Below are 21,201 nucleotides of genomic sequence, written 5' to 3' on the forward strand. Positions count from 1 at the left end.
AGAGAAGTAGGAGTCTCAGTACACTTAGCAAGAAGTACATGCTTAGAATCCTTTTTACCTTTATGTGGAGGGTGAGACTATCTGCGAACAAAGGCAGATTTAGATGGATAATTCCTCTGAAATTTAAGGACAGGAAAAACAAAAATGTTTCAATTCCTGTAAGGCCTTACCTTTGTCCTGGAGTGACTTAAGGAGATCCACAGCAGTAGAGCCAAAAATACTCTTATTATCAAGAAGGGCGTCCAGCTCTTTAGCTTCAATGTCATCCGGTAAAGGCTGAAGGCTAAGCCAAGAGTTGCATATCAAAACAGAATCAAATGCAGCAATCATACAGGAAGCATCAGCCGCATCATATCTACATTTAATAGAGTGGCAAGCCACTTGAGAGGTAGAAAACCAACAAAGAAAGAGCTGAGACCTTCCATTCCAAATCAGGGAGGTCAGAAAGTGCCTGAGAAGCTTGGAAAAGTAGAACTAAAACTTATGTGGTCACACGAGTCTGGTAATTAATACCCTTAAAAGCCAGGATGTCAAGACATTCTATGGCTCTACTATCTTTATCAGAGGGAAGTAGTTTAGTAGATGGCAAAATTTAGAAGGTTGGTCAGGAGAGCCAGACACTACAGAAGGACCTGCAGAAGGACATGTGTATAAAACATTTACAATCATCAGGCACCTTTGTAAAATCTTTCCGGTTTCTTGGGGGTGGAGGCTGAGAATCAGTGGCAACAGAGGCTGCTGAAAAGGTACTTAAAAGGGCAGCCAACACTGGCAGAGGGTTTGGGAGACTCCATCTGGAGGAGCTCATAATACCTCTTTTGAATATCAGAAACCTGAGAACAGTCCCAGTTGAAATATTCCATCATGTGAGATATAGTGTCCCTAAAAGAGAGTTCTTCTATAGGAGAATCTGGACTGCTACAGTCTTCTTCCTCAGACACATAATTCAAAGGAGAAGGGATTTGAGAAGAATATGCCAAAAACTCCTACCACAATCCAAACCCTCTTCAGATGAGTCCTGCTCTCTGGGCCTCTTAAGAAGAGTAGATAACCAGGAAGGAACAGGTACAGAAATACCTTGAGGAGGCTTTAACTTCATTAAGGCATTGAACAACTCCTGAGTAAAATCCTACCATTCATGTGGGGGATTTTTAAAAGCAGGGGAAATAATTTTTTTTTTCTTTTGAGGGACGTCCACCTGACAGACCCTAGGTGGTTCAGGCCCTTACTGAGACTCAAAGAACATAGCAGGAATCTCCTCCCACACTAGAATTTGTGGTATTCCCCTTGGTACCTCAGATATAATCAACTGAGTTTCCCCGTTAACGTTTGGAATGAACATTTGTAAAGCCTCCAAGGATATGTGAAAAGTCAGGTCCATGCTGGCCTCCAATGGGGTCATGGCAGAGGAATCTGAAACAACCACCGGATGATCCACCGGGCTTTCAACACCTTGAGAGACGTCCAAGGGAGACAGGACAGCAGCCGAATCAGACCAGAGTTTTTTTGCCTTTTTCTTGGCAGGCTGCTGACCTTCAGGATGGGAAGAATATGCCATACCACCATTCACCAACAATTTTACGTGTTGGTTCTCGAGGTAGATCAATAAGGAAGAGAGGTGACTACACAGGGCCTTAGGGACAAACACCTAGCAGACAGCATATGGTTGTGAGAAGCATCCAAACAGAAGAGGCACTGCTTGTGACAGCATTTATGGGGAGTCTGCCTCCCACACTGACATTTTCCTTTTCTGGATAATATTTACACACACAAAAAGAAAAAAAGAAGAAGATAAGAAGAAACTCCAATGGGGCACTTATCTGAATCATGTCTGTGTAACCAGCACACAAGAAAGAGCATTCACACTGGCATTCAATGATGGTGTTTAGACTGGCTGCAAGGAAGTTCTGAGGCATGTACGTCCTTATGTCACTGTTATGCCCTACATCTTGTGCAGGGAGGATATATGTGACATACATTCAAAAGGCGTTGGTATAATGGCTGAATGATGGGCCACCCTTGGCAGGAGATCCTTTATGCAAAGAATACTGCAACAAATGGGAGGACATTGTTACTGACATGTACAATGTTCAAAGAGATATCTGTCAAATGTGGTGCTGTAATATTCAAAGGTGCAGTTATGTAGTAACTGAGCAATTGTGGTGTTAGTTTAGGGCAACAAAAGTTGTGGGAGCATAGCCACCCTGCAAAAACAGTCTTTTTAAATAGATTGTGTATGTAGTGTTTGCATTTTCAAATATGTAAGCTGCTTCTGCTCTTCCAAATAAAGTATACAAATAGATGTTGCCCCCGTAAAAATACACGATGTTAGCAGTTCTCACTCATTTGTTAGAGTACGTCAGCAGTTTAGGAAATTACATGTTTTATTGTGGAAGAATGGAAGAGTGTAACAAAGAATGTGATGTCACTAACACAAAGTCTTCCTATGGACTGGGAAAGCATGGTTCTGTGTATAAAACTGTTCTGACAGGGAGTAATCAGCTCTGCAGAACTACTGGTGTTTTTTTTTTTTTTTTTTTTTGCACTGCAGTTTTGGTACCCTGGATTTCACGTTATGTAGGATTTTATTAAAGTTTTCTTTGCTATTTTTTTTGGTTTGTCTACTGTTGAAGTTTTTAGTTTCATACATCTTTCATTCTTCTGGCAAGCTAATCCCTTCTTTAAGAGATATTCTATAATATCTGCAAGGGCTTCATGGCAGCTCCAGGTACTTTTTCTTGCCAGACCATGGGAGCTAGCTGATACGGTAAAACACCAACAATGTATAGAATACATAATAAATGGTAACAACTCTCTCATAATACAGTGTTTAAAAAAAACAGTAAATACCATAATTTTACAAATCTTGGAAATGTTCACAACACAGATCTAAATTTGTCATGCTCAAGGATTATGGTTTGGATGAAGTGTTGGTATGCTACAGTATAACAAGCCAAGGGTGTAGCTACCAATAAAACAAAGGTGAGAAAATGTGATGCACAAAGACATCTGTGTCTCAGTAGTATTTTAAAAAATGTCATTAACCCAAATTCAAGAACAGAAAATTATACTGCTGCATTAAAGACTGTTTTTAAAAATGCAGCACATTTTGCTATAATTTAAGATAAAATGCACATTTTCCCACTGCAGACACTGGTGTTTAGCAAAGTAGTTTTAATGTCTGTTAAAAGGTCTTTGAAGTAGAAGCAAGAGTGGTCAGTTAACAGCTCCTTGATTAGAATAATAGTTATAGTTTGACACCTCAGAAAGAATGTGGGAGAGAATCTGTCAGCACTTGGACTAACAAGTGGAAGCCTTAAAACATGCAGTTCAGCTAGTTTATTCTGAAAATTTGTAACAACTGTTAAAAGAGGTAAGAGCTGCTATGAGAAACAAATCAGAGTAATTCGAGCAAAAAGTGAAAATAAAAAACAGGTTCTAGAAGCTGTGCAAGTTGCATGTGAGACACTATTGCCACTCTATTCATATGGAAGTTAAAAATTATTTGTTTATGTCTAGCATGACTCTTATAAATACAGGGCTTGTAGTGAAGTTTGGGAAAAATCCCTCCAAGATCACATTACAGTAGCAGTTCCATCGAGATAGAATAGTCGTAACCACTTGAACAACAACAACAGAATTCTGTTATTAAATGCTCAACTTCTCTGTACTTATTTTCCCTATTTGCTGTCCCTGCTATGAGTAAACAACAATACAGCATTTAAAATATTTTAAACAGACTGTTTCTCTCCACTAGAACAGTACCTTACTATACTGTGGTGTTTTCACTTTCAAAAAACTTTTATCCCGCCCTGGAAAAGCTTGCTACAGTTTCCAATTCATTGATGTCATTAAGGCCACTGAATACAGGTAGTTTTCTGGCTCATTCCTTCCCCAAACTGACATAATCACAACAGTCCTAAAAACCCACCCACACTGTGATGTCACAGCTCCCTGGTCCTTCCCCTACCCATACAGAAAGTAAAGGTTAGAACAAGGAAACAGTATACGAGTCAGGTCTTCTCCTGTGAGCTGTCAATCACAGCAGGTAACAGCTCAAATTATCCTTAGCACTTTGACAGCTAGGGAAGTTAGGTGTGAAGGGGGATGGGAGATGAGTCAAAGTAGTACAATTCAGGATTCACAATAGACTGCAGTTTAGCCATTCTAAAAACAAGCAGCAGTAAAAAGCACTTTGAAAGTCTGTTCTGTGACATTTGCACTGTTTGTGTTTTAAACAGTCATTGAATGGCATGAACTGTTACTTAAAACTGACTGAAAGACAACAGTGTATGCATGTAAAATTAATGCAGTGACAGCAGCTTTAGGAAGAAAGAGGCCCGTGTGATGTCATTTTTTTCTTACAGACAAGCACTGCACTGTGGGATACCTAGAAACAGACTAAACAATCAGAATTTCTTCAAGATGCCAGACCCCATGTGGTCAGAGGCAGAAATTACTTATAAAAATATTTAAAAATCTGTAAATAGTCCCATAGTGGTGTTAAAATGTAGGACACACCAAACCATGATGAAATAAACGTGCTTTGAGTCTGTGGGAGTGGTTCTCCTTTAATGATTCTGATGCATTAAAACAGTCAGAGTACAAAGATATAATGAAATAACCGACATATAGTGGCAGCCATAATTAATTTAGTTATACTTTTTGTTGACTAGGTTTTTCCCACTAGGCAAATGGCCTCTTTTCAGTAGAAATCAGGTGGTATTCAGACTGACTAAAGGGGAAATTTTACCAGGTCACCATAAAACTTCCCCTACTCTTTTTGATAAGTGTGTCATAAGATCTTTTACATCCATAGGTTCATAGGTAGGTACTAGGCTATTAGCCCTAGGGCCTATATAAGCCTAGCCAAAAAGGTACCCTGGCTTTCGCCACCCAAGAAAATTATTTTCCTGTGCCCCTATCGAGCAGAGCCACAGAAGTGATCCCTGGGGTGAATTTCCTATTTCCCATCCAGTCATCAAGATTTTTCTTAAAGAGTGCAAATGAGGAGCTCTGTTTGACAGACAGGTAGTCTGTTCCATAGTATGGGAAGTCTCTAGGACAAGAATCTATCCCTCCAGCATGTTCTGTTTATTGTGGTGACAAGGTTTAGGTCCCTAGAGCATGTAGCTCAGAGGGACTGTTAGCACTGAACCTATCTGCCAGGATTGTTGGCAATATCAGTTGGTTCTGTATATTTAGTGTCATTGTGCTGTAACTCAGAGAAGATCTGAATGTTACCATTGAGATTCTTGACATAGCTATAAAATGCTTGTGGTTGTCTTTAGAGTCTGTGGCAATTTTGTTTTCGTAACTAGCTTTGGAGGATTTTATGAGGGATCTCAGCTTCTTACTGAGGTTGACCAGGGAATTCCACCAGTCATGGAATTTTACTCTTTTTTGCAACCGTTTCTTTCTTCTGTTGTAGAGTTTGTTTATGGCAGAGGACCACCAGATTGGCTTCCTTTTTTTGGAGGATAGCATCTTGGTTCTATTAGGGATAGCATGATCCATGCACTCAAAGTGCTTATAAAGTGCATTTGTGTAGGATTCAGCAGTCGTACCTCTATTGTCTGTTTGCATGGGTGTCATGAAGTTTGCCACTTCTGTCTTAAGAAGTGTGAAGTTGGCTTTGGAGAAGTTTTTTACGGTGGTTTCCCTAATTGGGGGTGGGGGCGGGATATGGATGTCTAGGGTGATTAGCTTGTGGTCGGATCTGACCAACGAGGAATTGACCTCTGGTGTGGAACACCGGTTGCCCATGTTGGTAATGTCCAGGTCTAGGATATTGCTGCCCCTGGTGGAGGTGTGAATAAGTTGATCCAAGGCATCTGAATTTATGAATTCCAGAAAACGTTGAGCAAAAGAGTTGGTACATGAGTAGTTTTCTCAGTTAATGGTGGGGTAGTTGAAATCGACCATTATTAGGGTGTTGGGTTGTACCCTAATACTTTCCAGTGTATCAAGAAATGAAGAGTGGGAATCCTGTGGCATGGTGGGGGGGGGTGGTCTGTAGCAAGCTAGAATTTGGATTGTGGTCTTGCCCAGAGTTAGTTGCACTTGGATAATCTTGGATGCATTATGCTGTGCAACTAGCCTGGAGGTGTGGATATCCTTAATGAATATGGACACGCCTCAACCTTTAGTGCTTCATTCCGGGTTAGGTGGCCGAAAGGTGTGGTAAGAATTATAGCCTGGTAATGCAGGGGTGCTCTCTGGAGATTTCAACCAGGTCTCTGTCACTGCACAGATGTAGATGTTCTCCATTTTAAGGAGTGCCTCGAGTGAGTGCATTCTGAGGTTACGACTTCTAGCATTGAGTAGCATTACCCTCAGATTTTGCTTGCTTGTACTTGTTACGGTGGTGAATTTGTCATTTGAACCTTGCCTAAAAAAAGGCACTATAGGGGTGGCAAGAGCCTTAGCCAGTATCCGGAATCCCAAGGGCGACAGGTGCAGGCCATCTCTGGCAAAGCATCATGGTCTGTCGATCATGTCGTCCTAGGCAGACAAATACTGGATCCCCTTAGAATGACAGCAGAAGCTTAGCCAATTGTTGAAGTCAATCATTTTGTCCTTGTACTGTGGTATCATTCTGGGTGATGGCAGGATGCTACTCAGGGCTTGGGTCATACCTGCCTGGGCTACAAGATCGGAGAGCTCCTCCATGTCTCTTTTCATGTAGTCCAGGGAGGTACGTCTCAGGTCATTCACACCAACATGGACAATGACAGTGTCATATTTGTACTTGTTGTGGAGTGACCTGAGTGCGTGCGTTATGTGGCAGATCCTGGCACCTGACAGGCAGCTGACAGTAACTTTCTCCTTGTTTAGCCTGGTGAGTGGAACATCAGTGTGCCTGACTATAGAGTCACCTATGACTAGAGTGTTGGATACGTTGTTATGCCTTATGGGCTGTGGTTGAGTGGCACACTGAGTTTGTGGGCTATGTGTCATCTGGGTTGTGTTGGGGGGTGGAGTTTGCTTGCATTTCTGCTTTGGAGGTCCCTGATGCTTGGGCAGGTTTTTATTGAGAGCGTCCGCAAATGTAGGTGTGTGTTTTGTGTTTCTATGTGTGTGTTTTGGTGGTGTAGGTTTTGAGGGGCTATGTGATGAGTGTGGTGTGGTGCAAGTGTTTACCTTCTCCTCTTAACTGTCTACTCCAGTATTGGGTAAAGACAGCTTTGCTTCCAGTTTGGCTATACAAGTGCATCTCTCACAGGTTGTAGTATTGGGTGGTAGGAGGAGAGGGTTGTCTGTGTACGAGGCAATTGCTGAATTGCCGCAAGATGCCCAGATTCATCAGGTAGACAGGAGAAATCACCAGGAGCTGACCCTTAGACATGCCTGGATAGGTGCTTATTTATTAAGTACTAAAAACTGCTTTCCTCTAGACAAGTGAGGGAAGGTGAGTGCTGTAGTAATTTGCAGCTTATTTAGTGCTTACAATGAGTTCTGAAGAAGTGCTGTGTTCAAAGAAACAAATTTGAATGCTGAAACTAGAAAACTGGCTAGTTCTAAGAAACAAAATAAAGCTAGAAGGCTTCCCTCCAACACAGAAAGGCTTGGGGGCTCAGAAGCCTACAAACAGTCTAGACCACTTACAGGAAAGGCAGGAAACAAGCTTAGATTTTTTATCCTTACCAGATGCTCTCTTTGTACACAGTAGGAGTGCCTGAAATCAGAATATGATCTCACTGCACTCACTTGAGAGAGCAAATGAGATGGGCCCAGAAGGAGTATCCAAACACAACTTTACAAGAGGGGCGGGCAGTTTCAAAGCCACTAAGATTAACACCAAAACAAAACCAGGGAGGGTGGTGAGGAACTAACTGAAAAAACAGAGTCAAAACTTCCAGTTCAGTTAATATTCAATGCAACACAAATAAATCAATTAAAATGCTGTATTATTTGAAAAAAGTGCAGATAAAAGGTACTTAAATTATCTTATACATCCAGTTGAATACAGCTAGATCTTAGCCAGCCAAAGCTCAGGTTTTAAGCAGAAAATATTCCAAAATGTACCACTTAAATAGGCAGTAACAGAATATCAATGAATGAGACTATCCCCGACTGCAATTACTGTCTATGCAGGAATTCTAACAGGCAATAAAATCTAGCAAGCACTGACTGAAAAAAGAGTCAAAACTTTCAGTTCAGTTAATATTCAATGCAACACAAATAAATCAATTAAAATGCTGTATTATTTGAAAAAAGTGCAGAAAAAAGGTACTTAAATTGTCTTATACGTCCAGGTGAATACAGCTAGATCTTAGCCAGCCAAAGCTCAGGTTTTAAGCAGAAAATATTCCAAAATGTACCACTTAAATAGGCAGTAACAGAATATCAATGAATGAGACTACCCCCAACTGCAATTACTGTCTATGCAGGAATTCTAACAGGCAAGAAAATCTAGCAAGCACTGACTGAAAAAGGAGTCAAAACTTTCAGTTCGGTTAATATTCAATGCAACACAAATAAATCAATTAAAATGCTGTATTATTTGAAAAAAGTGCAGATAAAAGGTACTTAAATTGTCTTATACGTCCAGTTGAATACAGCTAGATCATAGCCAGCCAAAGCTCAGGTTTTAAGCAGAAAATATTCCAAAATGTACCACTTAAATAGGCAGTAACAGAATATCAATGAATGAGACTACCCCCGACTGCAATTACTGTCTATGCAGGAATTCTAACAGGCAATAAAATCTAGCAAGCACTGACTGAAAAAAAAAACTCTTGGAGTTGGCATTGGGGACTTGAATTCTAACACTGTTAATAACATTCTTAATTTGTCAGATTATGTTTTATCTGATCTACATGTAAAAATTTTGAATAAAGGTCTTAACTTTATTCCTGGTACTATCATTTCTGAAGACACATTTGCACAAGACTTGTCCAATTTTTGTAGATTGATTAATTTGAAAATGTTTTTTGGAGATTCTGGTCTGGAGTTTGATAAAGGGAAATTTACATACCATGCTTCCAATTTCTCCCCGCCTATGAATGCTGTGGTGCATCAATTTCATAAGAGCGTTCTTAGGGATGTCCATTTTCAGGGTTCCAGTTTTGCTTGGAAACATAATAACATGACTTTTAGGGAGAAGCAAGCTTTGTTGGAACTTCAGAAGAACAAACAAATTGTGATTTCAGCAGCAGACAAGGGTGGGGCAGTTGTAGTACAGAATTGGGGAGATTATAACAGTGAGGCCCTTAGACAACTATCTGACACTAGATATTACAATCATATGTCCAATGACCCTGTACACAGGTTTGGTAAGTGCATTGAGCTTTTCCTTAAAAATGCCTTGGACAGGGGTGTAATTTCCAAAGATACTTTATTTCAACTTACAATCAAGGAATGTAGCCCTCAATACATTTATTTCCTTCCCAAGGTGCACAAAAATCTGACACATCCACCGGGGAGACCCATTGTGTCTGGAAGAAAATATCTAACTGAACCCCTTTCTTTGTTTTTGACCAAACATCTCAAACCTCTGTTAGGTTTTCTCCGGTCTAGATTGAATGATACTACCAGTTTTCTACAAATCATATCTGATGCTCAGTTGGAAGAAGATTGGTATTTATATGCGCTTGACGTATGTGCTCTATATACCAACATTCCACATCAAGCTGGCCTTCGGGCCTTGGCCTATTGGTTGGAATATTCAGGTTTATATGATCCAACATTTAAAATTCTTGGTAGACATGGCTAGATATGTCCTGACTTGCAATGTTTTCTATTATAAAGATGATTGTTATTGGCAAATCAAGACACGGCTATGGGGGCTTCTTGCCCCCATATCGCTGATCTTTTCATGGCCTATGTCGAAACCAAGTTAATCTATGATTCCACCAGAAATATTTTTCTTTCAGATATGGATATTTGGAGACGATATCTTGATGATATCTGGCTAGTGTGGAGAGGTGATGAGTCTAGGTTGTTGGCTTTGGTTGAGTATTTGAATAACAATGAATGGGGTCTTGGGTTCACGGAACAGCATGACACCCATAGGATGATCTTTTTGGATGTTGTTGTACGGAAACTCCCTGATGGCACGCTTGAGAGTGAGACTTATAGGAAATTCCCCCAGTACAATTCATTGTTACATGCTTCTAGTTTCCATGCTCCACACATAGCTAACAACATCCCGAAATCCCAATTCATCAGGACAAAACGGATATGTTCGCAATATTCCACATATCACAAAAATTCGGAGGACCTTAGACATAGGTTTAAGCAAAGAGGTTATAAGGCAGGGGTTGTAGCAAATGCTATGAGGCAGGTACAAGGCATGGAGCGGAGTCAGTTACTTCAATATAAGGATAAGGTGAAGGATAATGCACCATCCAAACCACTCAGACTCACAACAACATATGGGAGGAATACTATTGGTTTTGTCAATATTGTACAGCGTCATTGGAATATTTTGCAGAGTGATCCAGATGTTGCCAGGACTATTCCCCAGAAATGTATGTTTTCATATAGAAATGGTAAAAACCTGAAATCTTATTTCAACCATTACAAAACTAGTGATACGAGAGGTAGGAACAAAATACAAACTACTATTTCTGGACATAGTCTGTATGGTTGCTTTCCCTGTGGACATTGTGTAAACTGTAAATATATATGTAGTACCAAGGAATTTTCAAGTCGTAACTGTGTAAAGGTCTTTGATATTAACATGTTATGCAATTGTAGCACTGATTGGGCCATTTACATGGCCACATGCAAATGTGGTGCATTTTACATTGGGCAAACTTCCAGATGTTTAAGGTTACGTATCTCTGAACACTATAGTAATATTAAACAGAAAAAGCTCACAAATGCATTGTATAAACACCAGTTGTCACACCCATCAGCATTATTTTTATTTGTTATTATAGATGTGATTCAGGGTGATCGTAGAAGCAAAATTGGATGGCATGAGATTTTAAATAGAAAAGAAAAAAAGTGGATAATTAAGCTGGGTGGGCTTTTCCCTCCAGGACTTAATGAGCATCTTTAATGTTTCTACCAATGAGAATGTATCCCCACATATTTAAGTAGCAGGAAATATTGTGATTTCTGATACACTGATGAAGGCTGTGTAATTTACCAGCCGAAACCGGTATGGTTAATTTTCTGCTATGATGCTAATAATTTAATACAGAATTATTGATCACTGTTTGCTGGCTCCGTTTGTTTGTCTGTTGAAAAAAAAAAGAGTCAAAACTTTCAGTTCAGTTAATATTCAATACAACACAAATAAATCAATTAAAATGCTGTATTATTTGAAAAAAGTGCAGATAAAAGGTACTTAAATTCTCTTATATGTCCAGTTGAATACAGCTAGATCTTAGCCGGCCAAAGCTCAGATTTTAAGCTACCAACTCAAGCAGATGGGGGAATGGCTTAATATCTTATCTGAGGAAATGGCATATCCAGAAGTAAAGCACACCCCCCCGCATGATGTAGTGCAGTGTCAGTAATGGAAAATGAATCCAAATATCTGGTGTGGGAATAAGTTCATAGCTGACTAGTATGTTAACTGCCCTGAAGGGCTATTTTAAGTCTAGCTAGTAACCCAAGATCAGAATCAAACTCTGTACTTTGTGCCTGTGAGGTCAAGACTTTGGCCATTATGCCAAACCCACCCCCACATTCTTCTATGCCAAAGGGGAGTGTGCTCCTGTTGAGCTACTAAGACTGCAAATAAATGCTCATGTTTTCCTGCCACTCCAAGGGAAACAGCACAGAAAAGACAAAAACTCTAATATGCAAAAGCAGCTACAATCAATTTTTGGTTTGCTGAAAAAAACGCAGATAGAAATAATTTAGATTGGAATGTCTTGGGATCCATACCTCTCAACCTACTTGGTCAAGAATTCTAAACAAAGCCAAAAATAATGTGGGGCTAAAATCAGGAAAAATGTGTAACTATTACTCTAGTTCACTTTAAAATGTTAATAGAAGTATAAAACTCTAATGACTGGCATTACTGACTGACTATGATTGTGAATGATTTACCAAAAAATCAAAACTGTTATGAGGGACAGGCCAAATACTTGAAGCAAAATCAGGGACATTCAGCAAAAATAAGGACAGTTGAGACGTACTGTTAACACTCAAAAGGAAATGTCTGGTCACAACAACCCATTCCAAGATTTGAATACATTTTTGGAATGTGCGGGATTTTAAATGATGCAGTTAAGATTTTCTGAATGTTATAACTGGCTACAAACAAGTTTCATCAAAAGACTTTCAACTGTTTAGTGTGGATTGACATTACCATAACATCCATGGCATAAACAAGCAAAAGAATTAAAGAAACTTCAGCCATAGTCAACTTGCCATCTTCAAAATATGGAACAGTATACTTCCTCTTAGAAAGTGGAACAAATGGGAAAAATGTGGAACATTTACTAACAACTATGGAGGGTGGTCGAGTGGCCTCCGAAAGACATGCCTGAATGGGCATGCCTTCGCTGAAGGTTGGGTGTCGGGCTGGCAACTCGGCACCATAAAAATCTACTGCCAATCATTAGCGGACCGGAGTTCCACTGTGGCGAACCCTAACCGGGAAAAGCTGAAAAGACAAACATGGAGAGAGCTCACAGCATAGCTAAAATGTTACTTCATACTTGTTTTCCACATACCCAGCTCTTCAACAACTAGAAACTCTCAGGAGAAATAACTCGTGCTGTAAAAGTCTAAGGTCCCAAATAGACAAGCCAAGCAACACCACCACCCCCCCCAAAAAGAAAAAAAAATTCAGTCAACTCCAATTAGCATCAAGCAATCAAGCAGTACAGGTAAGAGCAGGCCTGCAACATCATGCATACCATGTCATACACAGCAGCAACAAGCAAAAGAACTAAAGAAACTACAGCCAAAATCAATCTTTCATCTTCAAAATGTGCAACACTACACTAGCATGCACAACGCAGAACTGATGCTTAAAATGTAACATTTACTAACAAATGGGAAGGAAGCTCACATCATGGTTAAACTGTGGACTTTATATGTCTAAAAAGTTCTTTGACACCCCCAGTCTCTCTTTGCATGCCAGAACAGGCAAAATAAGAAACAGATAAGAGGCAAACTACTCTAATTCACTTAACCAGCTAACAGAGCAACACATTTTGCATCAACATGCATTTTCTGAACACTGGAACAACAAAAACTGTGAAACTCTAACAAATGGTATTACTGACTGACCATAAACCTTTGTGATTTACTGGAAAATGAAGACACATGTGAAGGTCTGGCAGTTAGTTTAAGGCTCTAAACTCTTAGTGAGCTGCTTCTTGTAGCCAGTGGTATAGGGTTTGATTATTTTCTACCTCCATCTGCCTACTGTGTGACTTTGAGTAAAGTCCCTTAACCAGACAGTGCTCCTTGGTTGCTACTTTATCTAGGTTAAAAAAATACAAAAATAAAAAGATACAGCATACCTATCTGGATAAGCCAGTGGTATAGGGTTTGATTATTTTCTACCTCCATCTGCCTACTGTGTGACTTTGAGTAAAGTCCCTTAACCAGACAGTGCTCCTTGGTTGCTACTTTATCTAGGTTAAAAAATACAAAAATAAAAAGATACAGCATACATATCAGGATAAGCCAGCGGTATAGGGTTTGATTATTTTCTACCTCCATCTGCCTACTGTGTGACTTTGAGTAAAGTCCCTTAACCAGACAGTGCTCCTTGGTTGCTACTTTATCTAGGTTAAAAAAATACAAAACTAAAAAGATACAGCATACATATCAGGATAAATAGTCATGTGCAGTTTCTGAACTAGAACAACAGAGCTGGATTATGATCAAATGATATTCTAGGCAGAGGAATGGACCAGATCCCACAGCCCCACCGCAGCCATATCAAAATCCCCTTACTTGACCGTCTCTCTCCAATTACCAAAAAACACTATTGAAACCTGTCACTGTGCATACTATGTTCTTTACTTTCACAATGATCTCAAACTCTGTACTTAACTTTCATTAAAAAATTTTCAGCAACACTGACAGATATTTGCTGAAAAAAAAACACTCTAACGTTAACAGGCATGATGATCAACAGTGAAATCACTTCCTTTGAAACTCATATTTACTGAAAATGCATCTGGGAAGCCATTAAATTACAACAAATGAGCAGGGATTCATAGTCAAAGAGCATTACAGTGAAGGACTAATTAAAAGCTATCTGAAGGATGCAGGAATTCAAAAGACAAAAAAGTGATTTGCTAGCAGCTTGGGAGAGCCAATTGGTCACAAGTGTCTCTTTTCAGAGCAGCCCAGGAGCACTGTGTGTTGAAATGATTTGGTCAGACTCACACTAGACAAACAAAGGTGAATTAATCAAAAGCTGCACTACAAGTAGCAGCTTATTAACAGCTCATAGCCTTAACTCATCTGTATTAAGTACCAAATTTTTGGTAGCCCAGCCCAGTGGATTTCATACCCTTGTGCCTGCAAAAAAAAAAGTTAAATTAAAAATGCAGTAAATATTGCACAAGCATGCATTTTCCCAGCAATGCAACCTTATAAACTCTGCTGATTTATCAAAAAAGAAATTAAAGGAACTCTGGCAGTTGATTTGGTGTATTTTAGCTCCAAGCTAAAGGTACAGGGCTGGATTCCATTTATCTCCAACTCTAAGCAAGTTACTTAAGCAGAAACTGCAATACGCAAAAAAAAAAAAAAAAAAAAAGGGCGCCCTGTGTGGTTGCGGCTGTATCAGCTCATTCTATAGATATGCATATTCTGTCTTCTTTTGCACAGAAAATCTCAAAAAATCAGTTGCTGCACTTCCAATTGAAGGTACAATAACTTACAGTAGACAGAAATTACTAGAAATTAAACAGTCGACATCTACATCACCCCCACCCCCAATCAAGGAAACCACCGTGAAAAAAGTACAGTTTTGTACCTACCATAAATGTAGATGTTCGAGGATTCCATTGCTGCAGTCCTTACTATTGGGTATAGTCCGCGTCCAGTCGGCCCGAATACCAGAGTATAAGGCTGACGTCGGTCAGGGCGCATTAGACTGACGTCAGTACGTCAGGGTACTAATGCGCATGACCGACGTCATATCCTCAGTCTTTTCTTGCCCCAGATGTCAGAAGACCCTAAAAAGACAAGTCCCAAAATACCTGCACCAAAAACATGTACAATATATACAAGAATATATACAAAAATACAAGCATGTAAACTCACCTACACAACCACCCCTAAACACAGAGGGGAAGGAGGGAGGGTAAATTGGACTGCAGCAATGGAATCCTCGAACATCTACATTTATGGTAGGTACAAAACTGTACTATGTTCTTCGTTTTCCATTGCTGCAGTCCTTACTATTGGGTAGAATCCCAAAGCAGAGGTAAGGGAGGCTGGCAAATCATAAAGAAGTAGGAGCTGACAACATGCCTTGCAAAACAGCTGTGGCAAAACCAGCCCTAGACTTAGAGTAGATAGGAAGGTGATAATGCTTAGAGAAAGTATGCACTGAACTCCAAGTAGCTGCTTCCAAAATATCCTTAGTTGCCACCCCCCTTAGAAATGCTGTTGAAGTGGCAGTAGCCCTAGTGGAATGAGGCCTAATCCCAGCTGGAATCTACTTGCCATGATGGGAATAACAAAATGCAATGCAAAAGCCAATCCACCTAGAAATAGTTTGTTTTGACACAGGCTTGCCCTGTGAACTCAAAGCAAAAGAAACAAACAACTGCTGAGACTGCCTAAAATCCTTAGTCCTGCTTAAATAATAACGCAATTGCCTGTGTACATCTAAAGTGTGCAAAATCTTTTCCCCTTTATTTTGAGGGTCTGCATAAAAGTAGGCAAATGAATAGTTTGGTTTAAAGCCACACTAGAAACCACCTTAGGCATAAAGGAAGGATTAGTGCGTAATGATACCCTATCCTTATGGAAAATCAAAAGGGCTCTACTGCCATAAGGGCCTGCAACTCAGACACCCTTCTTGCAGAAGTAATAGCCAACAGAAAAGCAGTCTTCCATGACAAGTATTTCAATTCAGCAGTAGCTGCAGGCTCAAAAGGTTGTAGAGTAAGTTTTCCAACACAAAATTGAGATCCCAAGCAGGAGTAGGAGCTCTGTGGGCGTCTTATATTCTTTGCCCCTCTAAGAAACTGCTTGAACAAAGGATGCGAAAACAAAGGTGGGTCACAATCATAGTGAGCTGAAATTGCTGCAGCATGAATCTTAATGGAAGAGAAGGACAAACCTTTGTCCAATAACTCAGTAAGATATTGAAGAGCCACACTCAAATTAGGCTCAGAAATCTCCAAATTCTTTGCTGTACTCCAAAATAAAAATCTCTTCCATTTTTCTGCGTACACTCTCCTTGTACTAGGTCTTCTAGCTTCCATAATCACATTTAAAACTTGTTGAGGAAGTTGAGACCTGCTGTGTTCAACACAGAATATGCCAGGCTGTTAGATGAAGAGAGTGAAGCTTGACATTGAGCAGATGACCGTCCTTCTGAGATAACAGATGAGGAATCAGAGGTAAAGGCCATGGAGGCTTCTTTACCAGACTCCGTAGTAGTGGGTACCAGTGTTGCCGAGGCCAATCTGGAGCTATCAAAATCATCCTTGGCCTGTCTTGTCTGACCTTTAATAGTACCTTTGGAAGAAGAGGCAGAGGTGGAAAGGCATACACATGAAGGTTTTTCCAACTGAAAGACAGAGCATCCACTTTCCAAGCTGTGTGATGAAACCCCTTTGTGCAATACTTTGGCAGCTGGTGGTTTAGTGGAGAAGCGAACAGATCTATGTCTGGAGTTCCCCATGACACTGTCAATTTCTGAAATACATGAAGATCCAGTTTCCACTCGTGGGGATCCATGATTTGTCTGCTTAACACATCTGCTAAGGAGTTCTGTGCTCCTGGCAGAAACCTTGCCTGAAGAGTTAGTTGCAAGCTTAGCGCAGTCTCCCATAAAATCATTGCTTGCCTGCATAGAGGATAAGAATGTGTTCCCCCTTGCTTGTTGATGTACCACATGACAGTTGTGTTGTCTGTTAGAATCAACACCTGCCCTGGAAGAAGTAACTCCTTGAAAGCCATTAATGCAAACTGGACTGCTAACATCTCCTTCATGTTGATATGTAGATGCTGTAGTCTGGCAGGCCACTTGTCTTGTATCCATTTAGATGAGCTCCCCAAGCAATGTCCGAGGCATCTGTCGTTAAAATCTGACTTGCCTCTGGCCGGGTCACAGAGAGTCCCTTGTTTAGGTGACATTCCTGAGCCCACCACAAGAATTCTTTTTGAAGGCAAGGTATTATTTGAATGACAGTGTCCAAATCCTGGCAGTGCTGTGTCCATACATTTTTGAGATACCATTGTAGCTTCCTCATATGCAGTTTGGCATTGGGAAGCACCAGAATACAAGATGCCATGAACCCTAATGCTTGAAGGACTGTCCTTGCAGTCAGCACGGACTGATGAGATAGTTGATGGAAGTAAAGTGACAGACTCTTTTGTTTGTCCGGGGTTAAAAAGGCCATCTGGGCTGCTGTATTCAGTCTCACACCCAGAAAGCACATGTCTTGAGAGGGTACTAGACTGGACTTTATTTCGTTCACAGAATACCCTAGGCATCTTAGCACTGCTATAACATATTCCAGATGCTGTAGAAGGTCTTCCTTTTCTTGAGCCAGAATCAGGCAGTCGTCCAAGTAAGGATAGATTTGAATTCCTTGAAGCCTGAAGTAAGCTATCACTGGAGCCAGAACCTTTGTGAATACTCTGGGCAGTAGATAAGCCAAAGGGCAATGCAGAGAACTGATAATGAGAATTTCCAGCTCGAAACGCAGATACTTCCTGCAACTTAGCCTTATAGGCACATGAAGGTAAGCTTCCTTGAGATCTAAAGTTACCATCCAGTGATCTTTGCCCAGCAGAGGTAAAAGCTGTTGTAACGTCAACATCTTGAACTTGGGAATGTCCAGAAAAGTGTTGAGGAGAGATAAATCCAAAATTGGTCTCCACGTGTTCCCCTTCTTTGGTACTAGGAACAGGCGAGAATAAAATCCTAGGCCCCTTTCTGATACAGGGACTGGCTGAATGGCCCCCATCTGGAGTAACTGAGAAACTTGCTTGTGAGCCTCCTTTCTTTGTGGAGGAGGAACGTCTGGCATGCCTTTGAAAGGGGCATTGTATGGAAATAAAATCTGTAACCGTGGTGAATGATATCCAACACCCATTTGTCTTGAGTAATTAAATCCCAATTTTCTTTGAAAAGAGACAGTCTTCCTCCCAAAGGAGCTGCCAGGCGAGAATCTACTGGCAGCTGAAAAGACAGGTCATTGGGTCTGTTTACGAAAGGACTGACCCCTGCCCTCACCAGAAGTCTGAGCAGGTGAACTCCCTGTTCTAGGCCTAAAAGAACCTTGAGCCCTGCCCCTACCACGTCTAGACCTACCCCTAGACTGGGAATCATAAGCAGGATATGTCCACCCCTTAGCAGGCCAATTTCTACTAAACTTGGTGGCTGCACCTGCAAAAATCTTTAACAGTTTGCATAGACTTAGCTTTGTCCTCCATTTTCTTTAAAACTGCTTCCACAGGCGATCCAAACAACACATCAGACTGTAAAGGAGCATCCAAAATTCTTGTCTTAACATGCTCAGCTAAATTCTGATCCTTCAACCAGGCATGCCTGCGAAGAACAGAACTAGTAGCAGCCACCCTCGAGGAGGCCTGTACAGCATCAAAACCACATTGCAAAGAATGCTTACCCACTTGCTCAGACACATGAACCAAGTCCAGCAACTCTTTACACACAATACCTTCCGCCAAAGCATCCACCTTAGATTTTAATTGTGAAAGGAGATAATTCTGATATTTTAGCATGTGAAACTGACAATTCAACGCTCTCATGGCTAGAGTGGAAGAAGTATACACTTTCTTTCCCCACCTATCCAAGGCCCTTGCCTCTTTATCAGTGGGAACAGGATTTTTAACCACAGAAGCCTTAACACCTTTAGGCCCTTGAGAAATAGTTTCTGGGTCTGCCCTAGGACTCTTAAACAAATACTTATGAGCTTGGGCACCCTATAATACCTATCAGGCTTAACAGGAGCAGGAGGCAAAGAGTCAGGATTCAGGGAAGCCTCTGCAAAACATCTTCCACCACATTCAACACAGGAGGAATAGCTAAGGGCCTATGCTGGGGCAAAACAAGAATTCCCTAAGCCTTTTCCTGGAATCAGGGTAATCCTGGCCTTCCCATTTAAAGTGCTCCCTCATGGAATGCAGAGTCTCTGAAAATGAGAAATCCTCAGGAGGAGAAGCTGTGGAGTGGAATCATCCACATCAGAATCAGAATAAGTAGGATACTCCTGCAAGTCTTCATAGAAGACTCTGAAGCCTCTGAACACTGTTCAAAACTATCAAACTCGGTTCCACCCTAGGCCTCTTATCAGGCGGGGCATAGAACCTCTAATCATAGTAATCAAATCTTCTGCCATTTTAAGCATATGTTTCTTAGGTACAGAACCGAAATGCTAGGAGAAGCCCCACTGAAGCTGAACTAGGCCTACCTCTAAAGAAGTTTTGGCAACAGAAGGAGAGGCTCTAACTACCTTGGGAAGAGAGGGAAGAACAGTTACCTGAGAAGCCCCCTCAGCCTGGCCTACCTCCTGAGAAGGCACATCCTGTAACAGTAAAGTTTCTGCCTGAGACTCCATGGAAACTCCTGGCAAAACCTCTGGCTCCACTGAGCCTTCTAAAGAACCAACGTCGGGGACTGCGGTTCATCAACCCTAGGCTTCACTGTTTTGTCCTTGCGCTTCTTGGGCCAAGCGGGCGCCGGAGCATCCGACGGCATTTTATAATTGCAACGCTTCCCAAACACTAACCTGGCACAGTCTAACCTCCTCTTAATAGTGCGTTTGTTAAACCTAGCACAAGAGCGCCAACCAACAACGTCCTGCTCAGGCCCTAAACAAGGTATACACAAGGTATGGTAATCCCTATGAGGTATCTGTTTCCCACAAGAAATACAGTTATTCACTTTTTCTGACATCCGGTAAAATACTGAGGCAAGAAAAAACCAAAATGTTCCCCAACGGGGTACTTAGGCAACTCTGTTTCGGTCTGAAACTCCGGTTTCGCAAATATTTCAGAACGCCAACCTGCACTCGCAAAACTGCTTCTGCATCGGACCATGCGGCAAAAAAGACTGAGGATATGACGTCGGTCATGCGCATTAGTACCCTGACGTACTGACGTCAGTCTAATGCGCCCTGACCGACGTCAGCCTTATACTCTGGTATTCGGGCCGACTGGACGCGGACTATACCCAATAGTAAGGACTGCAGCAATGGAAAACGAAGAACATCTTTTCAAAAGCAAACTTCACGTTACTTAAGACCGAGGTGGAAAGGTTCACAGCCCCCATGCTAAAGGACAATGCTGTCCAAGCTGCTGAAACCTTTACAAAGGCACTCTATGAGCATCTGCAGGAATGCATGGATTGTGCTATCCCAAGTAAAACCAAGACTCACTCCTCCAAGAAAAGGAAACCAGTCTGGTGGACCCCTGCCATAAACAAGCTATACAACAGAAGGAGGAAACTAGTACAGAAAAGAGTAAAATCATAAGAAGGAAAGACATCCCCGATCAGTATCAGCAAGAAACTACGATCCCTCATTAAATCATCCAAAGCTAGTTTCGAAAGAAAAATTGCCAATGACTCCAAAGATAACCACAAAGCGTTCTTTAGTTCATAGGTTAGTACTAGGTTAATTGCCCTTGTGAGCCATTTTAAGCCTAGCCAATTATCCCTTGTGAGACTCAAACCCTGCACCTTGTGTTTGTAAGGCAAACACCTTAACCATTAGGCCACCCTCCCAATCCAAATTAATTAGCAAGTCCTTGATCTCTGTTCATGCATGGCTCAAACCCTGCACCTTGGGTGCAGGTAGCAAGAGCCTGAATTCCCTTACTCACATCCACTTAGCTAGGTCAAAAACCTAAGTGGAAACTCTCAGATCTGCTCTGAGTTAGTGTAGAATGGCACAAAATACACTGAACCGACTGATATTCCCAACATTCTGGCAGACATGTTTAGTGCAAACTTCACCCCCCTCTCACCCCCTAAAGGGCCCATAACCATACCAGAAAAATGTAGGGCCCCGTCAATCACTGACTCACAAGTTAAAACAGCCCTATACAAAGCCAAAAACA

The 21,201-nt window shown here is 41.1% G+C and overlaps 1 protein-coding gene and 1 long non-coding RNA gene across 2 annotated transcripts in view; one reads left to right on the top strand and one right to left on the bottom strand.

Annotated features, from left to right (window-relative positions):
- The window catches only part of GFM1 (G elongation factor mitochondrial 1), a 1,399,365-nt gene that overhangs the window by 349,238 nt on the left and 1,028,926 nt on the right, over window positions 1-21,201 (bottom strand). The window contains 2 exon segments of the mRNA XM_044070477.1: window positions 3,869-3,882; window positions 4,812-4,834. Coding sequence (XP_043926412.1) covers window positions 3,869-3,882; window positions 4,812-4,834 — 37 coding nt within the window.
- Window positions 1-21,201, top strand: part of LOC122801020 — a 63,390-nt gene that overhangs the window by 19,145 nt on the left and 23,044 nt on the right. The gene's annotated exons all lie outside the window — the stretch shown is intronic.

This window comes from Protopterus annectens, chromosome 4.part1 (genome assembly GCF_019279795.1).
Source record: "Protopterus annectens isolate FY-2018-M chromosome 4.part1, PAN1.0, whole genome shotgun sequence".
Lineage (NCBI taxonomy): Eukaryota > Metazoa > Chordata > Ceratodontiformes > Protopteridae > Protopterus > Protopterus annectens.